We start from the raw sequence: 18024 nt of genomic DNA, 5'->3' as shown, positions 1-18024 counted from the left end.
CATTTCCATATGGAGCACGTTCATTAGGCTCTGCTATCCTTTTTGCTCTTAGTGCTCTGACTCGGACAAGAAGTGTCACCTGTGGACGGTGTTGGACTTGGCCTTCTTCATTATCATGGGGGTGGTTGGGGGGTTGCTTGGAGCCACATTTAACTGCTTGAATAAGAGACTAGCAAAATACCGGATGAAGAACGTGCACCCCAAGCCAAAGCTTATCAGGTAACTCTGCCGCCCCGTGCCACAATGTCTCTGTACAATGTCTCTGTATACAATACCATTAAACTTCTCTTCTCTTCCAGAGTTTGTGAGACTCTCTTAGTCTCTTTAGTCACTACCGTCATTGTCTTTGTCTCATCCATGGTCCTGGGAGAGTGTCGGTCACTCACCCCCCCTAATGACTGGAATAATAGCACCATCGCCATGCAGGTACTTTATATTCATTGGACAGCATGGAAAACACCATTATTCCTGGTCCTGCATTGTCAGTCTTTCCTGTCCTCCTCCTATCTTTCTCCATTGCTGCATGTAGCTCCAGATGTCTTTAAGTTATCTTCACACAGCCCCAGGTATCCTTCAAAGAAAAGACAACTCTAAAAATAAATACGTAACCATTTGGTGCTACCAGTGGCGTAGCGTGGGTTGCCAGCACCCGGGCGAGCCATGTATTGCGCCCCCTCCCAACCTGTGGACACGCCCCTTTTACAGATAATGTAGCAGTCCTATGTAACACCACAGATAACATGGTGGTAACTCTCTAAGTACAGATGATGTAGTAGATGGGTGTGAGGCCCCAGAATTTAGAACACACACACACAGTGTGACCTGAAGTCTGGGGCCAGGATGCTGCAGGGTGGGCCAAATTCTCAATCCATCCCCCAACCCTACCGTGAAACAAATATGTGTTTGGATATTACATACATCACTACAAAATATACAGGAGAATACAGCACCACATACCTCATCCATCCAGTGACATCTCCTGTGATGTAGACTTTCCTCAGCGTCTTCATTCGGCCGCATCTAATCTCTGCAGAGTTTTATTATTATTAGTTATTATTATTATATATAATGGCCCCTCTGTAATATTAGGATATATATTGGGCCATTTTATATCCTAATAATACAGAGGGGGCCATTATATATTATAATAATACAGGGTGGGTCATTATATATAGTAATTATACAGAGGCTCCATTATATATCCTAATATTACAGAGGGTTCATTATATATAATAATTATACAGAGGGGCATTATATATATATATATATATATATATAAAATTAATAATAATACAGAGGGGGGCCATTATATAGCCTAATATTACAGAGGGGTCACTATATATAATATACAGGGGGCCATTATATATTATAGTTATACAGAGGGGTTATAATAAATAATAATTATGCAAAGGGGCCATTAAATATAAAAATTATACAAGGGGCCATTATATATTATAATTATACAGAGAGGCTATTAATAATGGGCCCTCTGTATAAGTCTAATATATAATGGCCCACCTGTATAATTATTATATATTATGGCCCCACTGTATAACTATAATATATAATGAACCCCTGTATAATATAAAACGGTGCCCATTCTTTCTAAATATACCGGCCTCCTTTGTATCTCTTTTGCCCACCTCCATAGTATGGCTCCCAGTACTTACATAAAAAAAATAAAAAAATACTCACCTCTCTTCATCACCTCTTGTAGTCTTTGCCTGTGCGTCCTGGCTCAGGTGTTGAGGAACACATCACCCTGCCCTCCTGCGCCGCGTCATCACATCATCTCGTGAGACCCGGCGCAGGAGGTCACGGTGGTATAATCGCGATCTCCTGGAATCCTGTACCGCTCTACTGCGTCTTAAAGCTTCAGGTCAGGCGGAACGGAGGGGATGGGTGCCATAGGCTTCTATCACCCTCATTTTACTTCCTTCTGCCTGGCGCCCCCTACAATTTGGCGCCCGGGGCAATGCCCCCCCCACGCTACGCCCCTGGGTGCTACTAAAAACTGGATGGTTCTGCTCTGCTTGTAGGAAAGGGCTATTAAGTCCCACCCTCCTTCTGCAGATCTTCACATAACTATGTAGTTGTCAGTCTCGAGGACGGGGGCTTCCTCACTCATCTTGTCCTGATCATTGTCATCCACCTCATGGGGCTCTGAGCTGCTTATCTTTTCCAGTCTGCGTATTGCTAGCTTTCCACCTGCTTGTGAACTCACCCCTTCTGTATACAAGTGGTGGTGATGGCTTGTACCTCCTGCGAAATTATAGTAGGACAGTCCCCAGGATGTACCTGGGAGGAGGAAAGCACAAGTGTGTCCAGTTATTTGGTTGTGCACCTCTCACCAGCTGCATGGACCCTCCAGCACACATTATCTGCTACCATTAGCAACCACGATCTTCTGGTGGTGGACCCTCTGGCTGGCTGAGAAGTGCGCTCACATAGATTGTACATACAGTGACTGCCAGGATAGCGGCATAATACCCCCTGTGATGTTACGTTCAGGGGAAGTGGATAACAAATGATACTTTATCACATCATCTGTTTGTGTGCTGAGAGGGACAACGTGATCAAAGTATGAAACATCACAGATATAGGTAATATGTAGTCACCTGACCTGAATTATCTTCCTGTGAATTTGACCAATGTGAAATGTATTAATAGGTTTTTAATACATGTATAAAGGATTGATTCAGATACACTACTCACAAAAAGTTAGGGATATTTGGCTTTCGGTGAAATTTATGGAAAACGTAAAAAATTAACGCTACAGTGATATTATATAATAAAAGTAGGGCCTGTGAGTAGAAGCAGCAATGGTGATTTCCTCATCTCAATTTATTGAAACAAAAGCCAACACCAGTGGTAGGTATGCCCTCACAAAAAATGTCAGTTGCAAAAACTTGTCATGTGGCCTTGAGCATCAATTACAGCTTGACAACGACGTCTTATGCTGTTCACAAGTCGACTTATTGTCTGCTGAGACATGGAATCCCACTCTTTTTGAAGGGCGGCCGTCAGGTCATTGAGGTTCTGGGGTACAGAGTTACGAGCCTCTACAGGGAGACTCAGCTGATCTCCTAGGTTTTCAATAGAATTCAGGTCTGGAGAAAGTGCAGGCCACTCCACATGAGGTTCCCCAGTCTCCAGCAGCCGTTCCATAATGATGTGACCTCGATGAGCTGGCACATTGTCGTCATGAGGATGAAATTAGGCCTGTGTTGTTCATGCAGAGGCACACTGGCTGGATTAATGATGTTATTCAAGTAGTTTGGGCTTGTCACTGTACCATTCACAAAGTGTAGAGAAGTTCTGCATTGACTAGACACACCTGGCCCCATTGTAACACCACCATCACCAAAGGCAAATAGTGGCTGATGTATAGCGCTCTCCTTGACGCCTCTAACATTGTTGGCGGCCATCATTTCTGCTCAGCGTGAATCAACTTTTATCAGTAAACAGCACTGAGGCCCACTGGTCCCTCATCCAACGTAGATGATCCCTGACCCTTGCAAGATGATGAAGTCTGTGGTCAGGTACTCTTGCAGGTCGTCTAGCACGCAGATCACGCTAATATAAATGGTTTTGAATGGTCTGATCTTTACGATGGCGCCGAAGGACGTCCACTTCTATGCCTTTCTGGGACTCTTCCAGTCTCTCTGTATCTCTCCTGTAACCTACTGACGACACTGTGACACTTTAAGTTCAGTGGCCACTTCTGTCTGAGAACATCCTGCTTGAAGCCTCACAATGGCGAGGTGCTGTTGATCAGCTGTTTATGGAGCACGCCTGATGAGGAGCACTGTTTAAATGCCAGTTCTAATTGAACTATGGAAATTTATTGGGCGATTCGGAGAACAGCAAGTTGTGCAAATAGTACTGAAACACTGAACAGTTGGACATGTGCATTCAAAAGTTTAGAGAAGGTCACATTAAATTCACCTGTAAAGGTTAGAGTGCATTTCAGGCTCATACTGAAACTTCACCCACAAGCCAAATATCCCAAACTTTTTGTGAGAAGTATATATTTTACAGGGCTGGATAACCCCTTAAACAATCCAGCAAATTTCCATTTGAAGTTTTAAATTTGCTGCACTAACACAGAAGCACTCTTGTCCATGCCGCTATGCCTGGTACTGTAGTTCTGCATTGGTTCACTTGAACAGCCTCCGCTACATCTTCAGACATTGCTGTGGTACTAGTGAAGGGGTGTAATGCCAGTAGTGGGCACACAAATGGCCTATCCTAAGAATGTAGAATTCCTGGAAAACCCAGTCATTTTTCTCTTTAAAATAAAATAAAAATTTAAAACTGAGGTAACGTTTGAAGTACTTTGCATTGCTGTTTTACAGATTAATTTCCTGTTGGGTCTCCATTCCTATCTAGCGCTATTATGATATGCAAAGAGTTATCTCCCAGGGAAAAAGAACCATCTCACCAGCACCACCTTCTATGAGTCAAAGTCCAACTTTCTAACAAGCTTTGGAACATGACAAAGGGAAAATAGCCAAGCCAAATATCTATCCTTAGACAGCTGTTTGTAGTGCTTGCCCCTCATCATTATGGAGTAGGGTTCTGACTGGCTCAGTGGGATGCCTTGAATGTGGAGACCAGCTGTGTATAGGGACTTGCTGGAAGTTCTCCATGGTATGGAGACTTTTTAGCAATGCTCAATGGGAGAAAATGAGTGCAAAGAGGTACCGTATCTCCCAGAGAAAGGAATTTTCCCTTGTCATATTCCAAAGCTTGTTAAAAAGTTGGAATTTGACACTTCCACAAGGTGGCGCTACTGAGATACCTCTTTGCATATTTTTTTTCCCATGGAGCCGGGCTAAGTAGTCTCTCTACTCACCTAGTCTCTTTATAATGCGCCAGCACCTTGCCTAAGCAGAGCTATTTTCAGAATTATTTTGGTCGATTTTGGTTGCCCTTTTCCTTCCCCCATCAGATATATGACCGAAGAGCCCAGCTCTAACTCTGTGACTTAGGGTACTTTCACACTAGGGTTTTTTCTTTTCCGGCACGGAGTTTCGTCCTAGGGGCTCAATATCGGAAAAGAACTGATCAGTTATATCCCCATGCATTCTAAACGGAGAGAAATCCTTTCAGGATGTCTTCAGTTCAGTCACTGAACTGTGTTTTGGATGGAGGAAATACCGCAGCAGGCTGCGGTATTATCTCCATCCAAAATTCCGGATCAGTTGCCGGAATGCCGGATCCAGCATTAATTTACATTGAAATGTATTAGTGCCGAATCCGGCATTAAAAATACAGCAATTCCGGATCAGTCCTTCGGGTCTGCGCATGTGCAGACCGGTAAAAATGTGACTGATCCCTTCTTGCAATGCATTTGTAAGACGGATCCGTCTACAAATGCTGTCCGTTTGCATGCAGATTGCCGGATCCGGCAGGCAGTTCCGTAACTGCTTGTCGGATCACTGCCCCAAGTGTGAAAGTAGCCTTAGCGTTCCCATATTACAGCTCACTCTTCGTGTACCTGCAATAGCGGTATTTATCTTTGGTTGTGAACGGAGAAGAGCATGTCATGTAACATGTTACTCAACATTTACCGTAATCTTTGTTTTAACTTGAGAAAGTTGAGCTTTCGTTTAAAAAAATGACACAATGCCAAGGAAAAACTAAGAAATCCTTTTGGTCACCTGACCATACAGAATTGTAACCTGTGGCTGCCAATCCTATGCCATCTCATTGGTGGTCAGAAATGAAGCAAGTATATCACTGGCTACCATTGGAAGCAGTGCAGGTTCTCATCTGCTCTAAATTAATATCCTGTTTGTATGGTTTTTTAGGTCTCCTCTTCTGATGAAATCAATTCCAGCATCAAAACGTTCTTCTGTCCTAACAACACCTACAATGACATGGCCACGCTGTTCTTCAATCCCCAGGAGTCGGCCATCTTTCAGCTCTTCCACCAGGATGGTTAGTCTGTAGGACACTAATGTTCCACCATGTTGCATTTGGTCGTCTATAATTGTTGTGTGAAGGGTTCTGTCCCTCTCTTGTGTTACAGGCACTTTCAGTCCAGTTACTCTGTCTTTCTTCTGCTGTGTGTACTTCCTCCTGTCCTGCTGGACGTATGGGATGTCTGTTCCCAGTGGTCTGTTTGTCCCCTCCTTGCTCTGCGGGGCTTCATTTGGTCGCTTGGTTGCTAACCTCCTGAAAAGGTAGATTATGCGCCAGCAGGTCCTGGCCTGTGCTATGGCTGGAGCTTCAGATGGTAACTTTCTCTATCTCTGTCCTAGTTACTTGGGACTGACTCATATCTACTCTGGAACATTTGCCCTGATTGGAGCTGCGGCTTTCCTGGGCGGTGTGGTCCGCATGACCATCAGCCTCACCGTCATCCTCATTGAATCAACCAATGAGATCTCCTATGGATTACCTATAATGATCACACTTATGGTGAGGAGTAAAGCCACATATTCTGCCTGTTAATTGACATGTATGTAAGAAGTTGCTGCCATGGCAATCTGCCAAACAGTTTGGTATATTTCCTATATACTTTGCAGTTTTAAATTGGGTAGTACTAATGATCTTGAATCATGACATATCCTGTGCTCCAGTAGTATCCAATGCCTCATTTAAAACTCTGGTGTTCTCTATTGGGATGAGTGACAGGAAGTCAAGAACGCTTCCTGCCCTCCATGAACACTACTTTGCCTCATATCTCCAGTGTTGGGACCTCCCAAAAAAACTCACATCCATGTGTCAGCTTCTCCTATTCTAATTAGACTCTATCTACCATAGGTTTTTCTTAGGTCCACCAAGTTGAGGTCACTTGTGATTAAACCTTCCAATATACCTGGTGGCACAGCAAAATATTAGGGCGATTTATGAAGACTAGTCTAAAGGAGACAACGAAGCAGTTGCCCCTAGCAACCAGTCGGACATATTCTTACAAAAAGGCGCTAAAGTAATTTTTGTCATTAAGACGCAAAGGATCCCATAGCATTGGCACAGATACCCCATTTAGCCTCCCTCTGCAATAAAGTCTTACGCCAGTCCCATGCCTTTGATGGCATTTGGATGTGTTTACTACCTGCAATTCTTAAAGGGGTTGTACAGTGTCATGATAACGATGACCTGTCCTCACCCCACCAAACAGCTGTTTGAAGAGGCCATAGTGCTCGTATCATGGACTGCACGCCTTCTGGCTTGTATCGACGGTTTGGTATTATAGCTGTTCATCCCATTCACTAGATGGGGAGAAGAAGTCAGACCCCCCCAATCTGAGGATAGCTCATCAATATCATGACATGGCATGGAACCTTGAACACACTAGTGTCACTGTCATTCATTTCCCAAACCATGGCCTGTGTTTATGGAGTAGAAGTGTCTCCCTGAACTATTTAAAAAGACCATCCAAAAGACATGTAGAAACACCTACATGGACAATAGATAACACCTCATTTTATGTAATGAAGACCTTAGATGACGATCTAAAGTCTCCCAATATCTCGAAAGGAGGATGAGACTTGTGGATTTTAACCTGTCTGATCAGGAGATAAATAGCGTTCGTCCACCGGATAGTCATTTTAAGAACATACTTGGCCTAAGTCACTAAGAATTTCCATTTTATTTTCACTTAGGTCGCCAAGTGGACGGGTGATTTCTTCAACAAAGGCATCTACGATATCCATGTGGCGCTGAGAGGTGTTCCTCTGCTGGAGTGGGAGACAGAGGAGGAGATGGACAAGTATGGGGTTCATTATATTAACCAGTAGAGGCAAGAAGATTTCAGGGGTTGTAGTGATGTTTTAGAAGTGTGATGCATGTATATATCCAGCCTTATGCCTCATTCACACGTCAGTGTTCGGTCAGTGATTTCCATCAGTGATTTTGAGCCAGAACCAGGTGCGGCTCTAAACACAGAACAGGTGCTGATCTTTCCCTTATACCTTATGTCTGTGGAGGCTCCAATCCTGGTTTTGGCTCACAATCACTGATGGAAATTACTGACCAAAACACTGACGTGTGAATAAGGCTACATGCACACGAACGTTGTTTGTTTCCGTGTCCGTTACGTTTTTTTTGCGGATAGGATGTGGACCCATTCATTTCAGTGGGTCCGCAAAAAATGCAGACAGCACACCATATGCTGTCTGCATCAGTATGTCTGTTCCGTAGCCCCGCAAAAAAAACATATCCTATTTTTGTCCGTTTTAGGCATTGTTACAATAGATCCGCCAAAAAAAAAAAAAAAAAAAACGGTTGGTGTACGGATGTCATAAGTTGTTTTTTTTGGGCGGATACGCACTTTGCGGACCGCAAAACGCATACGATCATTTGCATGTAGCCTAAAGCTTTAGAGGAATGTATCATATACTATGTAAATATATGTATATATATCTGTATACCACTATGTAGGTGTGGGGTCCATGGTAGGAGAATGTGTTTGATTTGGGTGGGGGCGCCGTCATTGGATGCTCCCTCAGTAATAAAAGCTTCTATGACCACAGGTTGAGAGCCTGCGATATCATGGAGCCCAATCTGACTTATGTGTACCCCCATACTCGTATCCAGTCCTTGGTCAGCATTCTGCGCACCACCGCCCATCACGCCTTTCCCGTGGTGACTGAGAACCGAGGGAATGAAAAAGAATTTATGAAAGGAAACCAGCTGATCAGCAACAACATCAAGTTTAAGGTCTTCATATGGAGGGAATATAAATGTGCAAATACCTGCAAATAAAACTTACTGGTATAATGGTCACTAACTTTTCACACAACTTTGTATAAATCAATAGTACAGGTGACCACAGGTAACTTTGTAAGATGTTTAATCTGTGAAAATTGTCTAGTTCTCCTGTTATCAGCTGGTTACTACCCCTCCCCTCCCCCCCCCCTGCTAATTGCTTTTCACTTTGAAAAATGCCTTTTTCCCCGTCCAGGACGGGATCATCTCTGCAGGAGGATCATATTGCACATGTGAGTGGAATTTTAGGGAGGGGGGATGAGTGATCAGGTGCATGAGTGAGACAGAGAAGACAGACAAGCAGGACTGCACAACTACATAGGAAGGTTATAGCTCATCAAGTGCTTAATTCATAAAAATACAGGTAAGCACTTCTCTGTCATGTCCTCCATTATCATGGGGCTGCTTCTGAGTGACCTTGAGACAGTTAGGAAGGAGATTATCCTCTACTTTCTGTGTGCAGTGGATGGCGTCTACTCTCTACCTACCATGTCTGGGAGAAGACCTTTACCATGCACAAAACTGCTACAAAATGCCAGATACAAGTCATATAGTGGCAATAAATAGTGCTGTTCCACATGTACAAACGCTGTACTATTGGCTAATGCAAAGTTTGTTGAAAGCTCAGTGACTCTTTAAGCTTCATGTATATGAGATTGAAGTGATCTGAAAATGTAGAACACCTTTTAGTAATCCAGACCATTTTCTTCCTTTGTATAGAAGTCCAGTATCCTGACCCGGGCAGGCGAGCAGCGGAAGAGGAGTCAGTCTATGAAGTCTTACCCATCCAGCGAATTGCGGAACATGTGTGATGAGCAGCTGGCTGCAGAAGAACCGGTTGAGAAAGAAGACATGCTTCAGCAAATGCTAGAGCGGAAGTAAGGAAACGTCATCTGACCTCACTACAGCGCAGCTCTGACCCTTTATTCCCTTCAATGCTGATAACTGTGCCAACAAAGGAGGGGTGTCCTTGGTTATTTGGGATTGCTGAGACTATCTATGATAAAGCCTATCAGATACCTGTGCATTTTGTATACACAGGCCGCAATATGTATGTCATAAAGGGTCTATCCTATGTAAAAAAAAAAAAAAAAAAAGACATCGTATAGTACATGACAGTAGATATCCCAATTCATTGCTCAAATTGCTCTTCTAGACCCTCTTCAGACTGGCAGCTCAGTGGACTTGTCCTTTTACTTTCTACCACAGCTCTCTTCTTATCATAGCTCAGGGGGTGTATCCTTTCTGCTGTAGCGCTCCCTATCACAGCTTAGGGTGTGTGTCCTTTCTACCACAGCTTCTACCTGTAAGGGTCCATTTACACATCCGTATGTGTTTTGCGGATCCGCAAAAGACGGACACCGGCAACGTGCGTTTCACATTTTGCGGACCGCACATCGCCAGCACTATGCACATCGCCAGCAAATGCCTAATTGCGGACAAGAATAGGACATGTTCTATTTTTTCCGGGAACGGAATTGCGGACCCGGAAGTGCAGATCCGCATTTCCGGATCCGGACAGCACATAGTGTGGTCCCATATAAATGAAAGGGTCCGCAATTCCGTTCTGCAAAATGCGGAACAGAATTGCGGACGTGTGAATGGAGCCTAACTGTCATAGCTTCCGAAGAAGATATGGCTGGTGGCAGTTGAAGGATGCGTTCTCGGTGGGGTTACGGGAGTGGACTTAAAGGATAACGGTCATATTTTTATTTTATTTGCTAGTTTATTAGAGCTAGGCATGTATAGCTGAGTTAGTCTGTCAATGATTGCCAAAAGATCTGTAATTACCTTATAATAACAGCTTTCATTAATGCCTTTCCACTGCTCCCTTAAAAGACCATTGCTATGGCTCATCTGTCTCCGGCTAGGAAGACAGAGGGGCGGTCCTTCACACTGCATGCCTGCATTAGGGTCCATTCACACGTCCGTAGTCTATTGCGGATCCGCAATACACCCGGCCGGCACCCCCATAGAAATGCCTATTCTTGTCCGCAATTGCGGACAAGAATAGGACATGCTCTATTTTTTTCCGGACCGGAAGATCGGCGGCGCACTCTGGAAATGCGGATGCGAACAGCACACTGTGTGCTGTCCGCATCCATTCCGTCCCCATAGAAAATGAATGGGTCTGCACCCGTTTCGCACAATTGCGGAACGGATGCGGACCACAATTGCGGACGTGTGAATGGAGCCTTAGGCTTCAGAGTGAGGAGGCGTGTCTCTCAGTAATCCAATCCGATTGGCTGGCAGGAAGCTGCTGGCTACAGCAAGTTTGTATGTGACCTGAGGGAATGCAGTTTTGGCCTCAGAGAACTAGCAGAGGGGCCATTTTGAGAAGATCCTCATAATGTAGGATTCAAAACAGCCGTAACTAAGGGGAAAACTCAAGAAAAACTGTGGTAAGTGAAGAAACTAAAGATTGCTTTATGCATAATGCTGCTGCAGCAGTAACATATGCTAAAATTGATTTTTTTGATGAAAATATGACAGTTATCCTTTAAAGGGAACCTGTCACCTCCTAAATGCATGTAAACCCGCCAGCAGTACCTCAGGGTAGCCCGCAGTGTGATACTAATCATACTTTTCATCCTGCAGTCCAATGCTGCGTACGGTCAGAAAACGATCTTTTATCCTCCGTCCGCGCTAATTTGCATGTCAGCTTGAAGTCAAGGGGGCAGCGGCCTCCTTGCTTTAAGTCAAGGTAACCACACCTCCTCTTGCCTTTGAGTGACAGCCCACAATTCGGCTTTGCTTTCCGAAATCTTGCGCATGCACAGAGCCCTCTATTTTACTCCGCAATCCCATGCCCTGACATGGATTGTGAGGACAAATACCAGCTGTAACCTATGGTGTTATTGTGTTTCCAGGTACACCCCTTATCCTAACCTGTACCCTGACCAGTCACCTAGTGAGGAGTGGACCATGGAGGAACGCTTCCGGCCTCTGACGTTCCACGGAATCATCCTGCGCTCCCAGTTGGTCACATTATTAGTGAGGGGCGTCTGTTACTTTGAGACGCAGTCTGTAAGTTCCCTAATACCACTGCTTTATGTTCATACATCTGTGACTGTCCACATTTTCTTGGGCCTTTACTGAATCCTTCATGTTGTGTTTCTTATTCTAGAGTGCCAGCCAGTCGCGCCTTTCCCATGCCGAGATGTCGGAGGATTATCCCCGTTTCCCTGACATCCATGATGTCAACCTGACGCTCCTCAATCCACGAATGATTGTGGTAAGTACAGCGGCGCTTCCAGCTGCAGTGGCTAGGACATAGGAGTGGGTCTCAGACCCATACCTGTCTGACAATGATGGTATACCTAGTGCGGTGTGGCGAACCGTTTAGAGACCGAGTGTCCAAACTGCAACCTAAAACCCACTTATTTATATCATTGCCAACGCGGCAATTTAACCTGAACACTACAGTCCAATGTAGTACATCTTCCGTGTACTTCATCATTTAGCTATAACAGCCTGCCTACATTCCATGTGCTGCCTGCGCTGTTCATAGTGCGTCCTGCGCTGATGAATGGCAGGAAAAGGGTGAGGCATATTGGTACTCCATAGCCTTTTTCCAGGGCGTGGGTGCCCACCTGTGCCATAGGTTTGCCACCACTGTCCTAGTGATATGTCATCCATGTCTGAGATGAGAATAACGTTTTAACGTGACATTCACATATCGCTTACTTTCAATAGTTATTCCTGGGTCTACCTTGTTAAACAGTAGTATACCATTTTGCCACATGGTGGCACTGTGCCACATGCATTCTCTAGCTAAAATGCATGCCTCTGGAGGTGGGCTACAATCCCTTTTTAGGAGTCTCTGGCTAATGTAAACCAAGGGTGACCAAACCCAAGCTCCAGTGCCCTTTATCCATCCTGTTCTGACATCTCCGGCACTTTCTCTTCCATTGCAGGACGTCACTCCATACATGAACCCATCCCCGTTCACAGTGTCACCAAACACCCATGTCTCACAGGTATTTAACCTGTTCAGAACCATGGGGCTTCGGCATCTGCCAGTGGTGAATGCAGTGGGAGAGGTAAGTGATGTGTAGTGTGAAAACTTTTAGCAGTTTAATTTGCCATGAAAAAGTGAAATTGATCACAAACCCAGCTCTGCTACATCGGTTGAATGGACATTCTCACTCTAGAGATTTTAGACATCACGCATAAAAAGGTGGGAATGATCTTCTTGGATAACGTCATTTCTTCTGTTGGCCAGATTTACACGCTCCAGCTGCCGCGTTTGGCCAAAATTACGCCCACCTGCAAAATTGTGCAGCTATTGGCTGCTGCCGGAGTGCTGAGATTGGGCCACATGCAGCTGCCAGCGTGGGTAGACCCGGCCAAAGCATGCTTTTACTGAGGTGAGCTCTCCTAGTGAGCCATACACCTGTCTTAGGGTTCATTCACACGTCCGTCAGATACCGGACTGGCATCCTGCTTAGTGCAGAAGCGCACGGCGTTATTGGTTGCTACGACGCCAGGCACTTTGTGCTGCAGTACAGTAATACACTCGTATAGATCATACCAGTTTATTACTCTACTGCGGCTGCGGCACAAAGCGCACGGCGTCGTAGCAACCAATGACGCCGTGCGCTTCTGCACTAAGCAGGATGCCAGTCCGGTATCTTACGGACCGCGTTCCACGGACGTGTGAATGAAGCCTAAGCAAGACGTTTCCATCCTCTGTAACTAATGATTGTTTCCATTCACTGACTGCAAGCAGAAATGGTTTATTTATTTAGTTATTATGTATTTTGACATTAATTACTTTAACCCAATTTCAATACTAAACACCAAATTATTGTGTGTGGAGTGGCTTACCCATAAGGCTGGTTTAGGATTACTTCGTTCATGACACTGGCTGATCTGTTGCATGTTTGTTTGGCAGCTGAAGGCATCTGTGTTGGCCCCATGTTCCTATGTGCCCGCATTGCTGAGAAAAGTAGTTTTAATATATGCAAATGAGCCTCTAGGGACACCGGGGGCGTGATAATTGCAGAGAGAGCGGAGCCTCTAGGTGTAATGGTAACGCCCCCGTTGCTCCTAGAGGCTCATTTGCATATATTAAAACATTTTTTCTCAGCAATGTGGGCACATATGAACATGGGACCAACACAGATGCCTTCAGCTGCCAAGCGCACATGTAACAGGTCAACCAGTGTCATAGGTACAAATCTGCTGACAGATGCCCTTTAACTATTACTATTAACGTATTTGTTTATTTACTTATTCATTCGTTAATTAGGTTAAAGTGGAATGAAATCTGCTTAAAATCCACTTCCTATGGTTGTCAATTCAAAATCACACTAGTTTTTTCTAAAGTGGATTTGTAATCTGTCTCATGAGAAAAAAATCCCCATTTTGCAGTGGAGTCCACACGGAAACCGTGACGGGAGCCACACGAATATTAGTCCTATTGAGTGGGGCCGCATATGAACCCACGGCAGAAATCTCAGAATTAGCATGCATGTTTTGAAGTGTGCGTACCTCCGGAGGATTGGCTCTGTGCGTCTGTCCTAGTTTTACCATTATGGGGTGTATATTGTATGTTACATAACCACATGACTATGTTGATGGTAACCCCATGGGCTCAGGTAGTCTTTTTGTGTATTGGGTTTTGGTTGTGTTTCTGTGAGACTGTGATTGAATTATATGTTCAGACGACAGTACCCATAGATGGATTTGCCCTGATTAACCTGTATTGACAGTGATACGTGTGGGCACTACATATTGATGTGGACTGGGGTGTATGTACTTTTTACACCCTGTATGCCTCCGTTTAAAACAAGCAGGAACTAAGATGCAAAAAAGAAAGTGTGAATGCTTATTCTTTTTATAATTGCTAAAGTGTACCTGCAGTGCCAGATGCTAAACACAAGGTGGCAGCAAACCTCTTCATAAACTTGTAAGTTAGGTTCACTGTCTATAACAGATATCTCTTGTGCTTCCCTCTCGCAGATAGTTGGAATAATAACGCGGCATAATTTAACCCATGAATCTCTACAAGCTCGGCTGAGGCAGCACAGCATGACCTCCTGATACTGCCGCTCTCCCTGAACTAGGAACTCATCCAGGAATTGGAACCTTTACAGTTGCCCTGATGCGGGTGGTTGAGCTTTCCAAAGACTCCTAGCGTGGGTTCTGCCATAATGAAGATGGTTTCTTGTAACCCCTCCAGCGCCGGCCCGCTCCAGCTCTCTCTTTCTGCACCTTCTTACCTCTTTATATAAGCTGAGATCATCTTTCTGTTAAGTACTGCTTTATATTCTGGGAGGAGGTTACAGTTTGCATGAGAACAAACTTTTTTTCCATTTTTAAAAGGACCCTCCAACCTACGTACGTCTTAATGCTGCTCCTGTTACGGTTGGTGCCATATGGAGGTTTGTTGATCTAGAGAAATGGCTGAGAACCATCCAGTCCCCACGCGCAGATGATTGGTTATGAGGTCCATGTATCTGTAGTCACGCCAGTCTCTTCGGCCAATGTTCACCTGTCATAGGGATTATATTTTCCTGGCTTGTATCTCTTGGCTATTATTTTACTTTGTATCACATAATTTGGCCAGTAACTTCCCGTATGGACAGTGAAAGTGTTGCTGTCTGACCACATGTATGGGCAAATGAATAACGCATATAATTCTGATTTAAAGGTGAAGTCCGGTCTGCATGATGCTCTGGTATGTCATAGAAGAGACCGTTGTTTGCTCTCTATAGAGATCAGACTTCACCTATCTGACCCTCATACGTGTCTTTGACATCGTATACCGTTGACGTAACAAAATATTTCTTTGACTGGATTTCCCCTTTAAGTATAGTGGGCGGAGACTCTAGGTCACGTGGTCATGTATTCCTCCAGAAATGCTGGTATGTGGCACAGATACTGCCGCCAAGTGTACTGCCATTCATTCCAACATATACACATCTGTTTCTGTATTGCAGGATATGGAAACCCTGGCTCCATGTAGCGGAGCTCGTATCGATGAGGACTGAAGTACAGCGATAGCGCCCTTTCATATGGTGTTTGTTTCTGTTGTTCTAATTTGCATGAAAAAGGCGCCCGTTTCAATTGTAACAGGCATTTCTGGTGATGTTTTTTATTCAGTGTCATTTCATACATGCGTTTTAAGGGGGGGGGGGGAGGTCCTATAGAGAGGCCTATGGGAAAAAAAAATCTAGAGTATACGGCCTTTTGGAAAGTAATGTCACTGACTCCCCCCACAAAAGCCACAAAACAAATAGTGGCTTTTACTAATAGTGATTTACTAATCAAAATTCAGACACACATTAGATATTTTTTTGCGTCTCGCATAACAAAAGGATGCGTGGTTCAAAGGGAAAGGGCTGTGGTTTTGGCTTGGGATGCTGCAAGATGTGCCAAAATTTGGGGGCAAAATATTGGCGCAAAGTAAACCAACCAATAGAAAGTATAGCGGTAGACAAAAGAGTCTAAATGTGCACCAAATATAATAAATTTGCACTGCCGTGTCTTGGTCATGCTGTCAAAACATTAGACAGGATTAGTAAATCCTTCCCGTTGTATGTAGTGCGTTTCATACTGCACTCGACTTCAAAATAACATCTGGCCAGAAAAAAATAAAATCAAAACTCCCTGAAAAACACTGTGTGTGAAACCAGCCGTATACAGGCCCCAGGTTTTATTTGCATCTCTAGTTGGCCAGGAATATTTTGCATATCTCCGCCCTCTGTCCAGTTTCCAGTCCCCACTAGATGGCGTATTCCTATGTCAAGGTCTATTCAACACCTCTGCTTGCTATTTCCAGTGGATGGTCCATGGGTTAGGAAAGTTGTCAGACATTCCTTTTATGTCTTGTACCACTGTTAATCTGTCAGACATTCCCTTTATTACTTTGTTAATAACTTTTCGAGGCTCCACATACTGATGACCTATCTTCAGGAAGTACAGCGCCTCAAAGTGTAGTAACCATGCGGGTTACTGCTGCTCAGCTCCCATATAGAGGCTGTCCCGGGTTACTGCAGCACTGCTCCCATATAGTGGCTGTGCCGGGTTACTGCAGCTCTGCTCCCATATAGAGGCTGTGTCGGGGTTACTGCAGCACTGCTCCCATATAGTGGCTGTGCCGGGTTACTGCAGCTCAGCTCCCATATAGTGGCTGTGCCGGGTTACTGCGGCTCAGCTCCCATATAGTGGCTGTGCCAGGTTACTGCAGCACTGCTCCCATATAGAGGCTGTGCCGGGTTACTGCAGCTCTTCTCCCATATAGTGGCTGTGCCGGGTTACTGCAGCTCAGCTCCCATATAGTGGCTGTGCCGGGTTACTGCGGCTCAGCTCCCATATAGTGGCTGTGCCAGGTTACTGCAGCTCAGCTCCCATATAGAGGCTGTGCCGGGTTACTGCAGCTCTTCTCCCATATAGTGGCTGTGCCGGGCTACTGCAGCTCTTCTCCCATATGGTGGCTGTGCTGGGTTACTGCAGCTCAGCTCCCATATAGTGGCTGTGCCGGGTTACTGAGGCTCAGCTCCCATATAGTGGCTGTGCCGGGTTACTGCTGCTCAGCTCCCATATAGTGGCTGTGCCGGGTTACTCTAGCTCAGCTCCCATATAGTGGCCGTGCGGGGTTACTGCGGCTCAGCTCCCATATAGTGGCTGTGCCGGGTTACTGCTGCTCAGCTCCCATATAGTGGCTGTGCCGGGTTACTGCTGCTCAGCTCCCATATAGTGGCTGTGCCGGGTTACTCTAGCTCAGCTCCCATATAGTGGCCGTGCGGGGTTACTGCGGCTCAGCTCCCATATAGTGGCTGTGCTGGGTTACTGCTGCTCAGCTCCCATATAGTAGCTGTGCCGGGCTACTGCAGCACTGCTCCCATATAGTGGCTGTGCCGGGTTACTGCAGCTCTGCTCCCATATAGAGGCTGTGCCGGGGTTACTGCAGCACTGCTCCCATATAGTGGCTGTGCCGAGTTACTGCAGCTCAGCTCCCATATAGTGGCTGTGCCGGGTTACTGCGGCTCAGCTCCCATATAGTGGCTGTGCCAGGTTACTGCAGCTCAGCTCCCATATAGTGGCTGTGCCGGGTTACTGCTGCTCAGCTCCCATATAGAGGCTGTGCCGGGGTTACTGCAGCACTGCTCCCATATAGTGGCTGTGCCGGGCTACTGCAGCACTGCTCCCATATAGTGGCTGTGCGGGGTTACTGCGGCTCAGCTCCCATATAGTGGCTGTGCCGGGCTACTGCAGCACTGCTCCCATATAGTGGCTGTGACGGGGTTACTGCAGCACAGCTCCCATATAGCGGCTGTGCCGGGTTACTGCAGC

The 18024-nt window shown here is 45.4% G+C and overlaps 1 protein-coding gene across 1 annotated transcript in view; it reads left to right on the top strand.

The window, feature by feature from the left end:
- The window catches only part of CLCN6 (chloride voltage-gated channel 6), a 43239-nt gene extending 25215 nt beyond the window's left edge, over window positions 1-18024 (top strand). The window contains exons 12-23 of the mRNA XM_044282082.1: window positions 53-219; window positions 300-426; window positions 5817-5946; window positions 6038-6191; window positions 6270-6429; window positions 7617-7723; window positions 8487-8673; window positions 9442-9599; window positions 11592-11748; window positions 11849-11956; window positions 12639-12764; window positions 14689-18024. Of these exons, the coding sequence (XP_044138017.1) occupies window positions 53-219; window positions 300-426; window positions 5817-5946; window positions 6038-6191; window positions 6270-6429; window positions 7617-7723; window positions 8487-8673; window positions 9442-9599; window positions 11592-11748; window positions 11849-11956; window positions 12639-12764; window positions 14689-14769 (1662 nt within the window). The 3' untranslated portion in view covers window positions 14770-18024. The remainder of the gene's footprint in view (window positions 1-52; window positions 220-299; window positions 427-5816; window positions 5947-6037; window positions 6192-6269; window positions 6430-7616; window positions 7724-8486; window positions 8674-9441; window positions 9600-11591; window positions 11749-11848; window positions 11957-12638; window positions 12765-14688) is intronic.

Source organism: Bufo gargarizans, chromosome 2, assembly GCF_014858855.1.
Source record: "Bufo gargarizans isolate SCDJY-AF-19 chromosome 2, ASM1485885v1, whole genome shotgun sequence".
NCBI lineage: Eukaryota > Metazoa > Chordata > Amphibia > Anura > Bufonidae > Bufo > Bufo gargarizans.
Note: the sequence above shows the minus strand (reverse complement) of the source record. Positions and strands in the feature narration are given on the sequence as shown.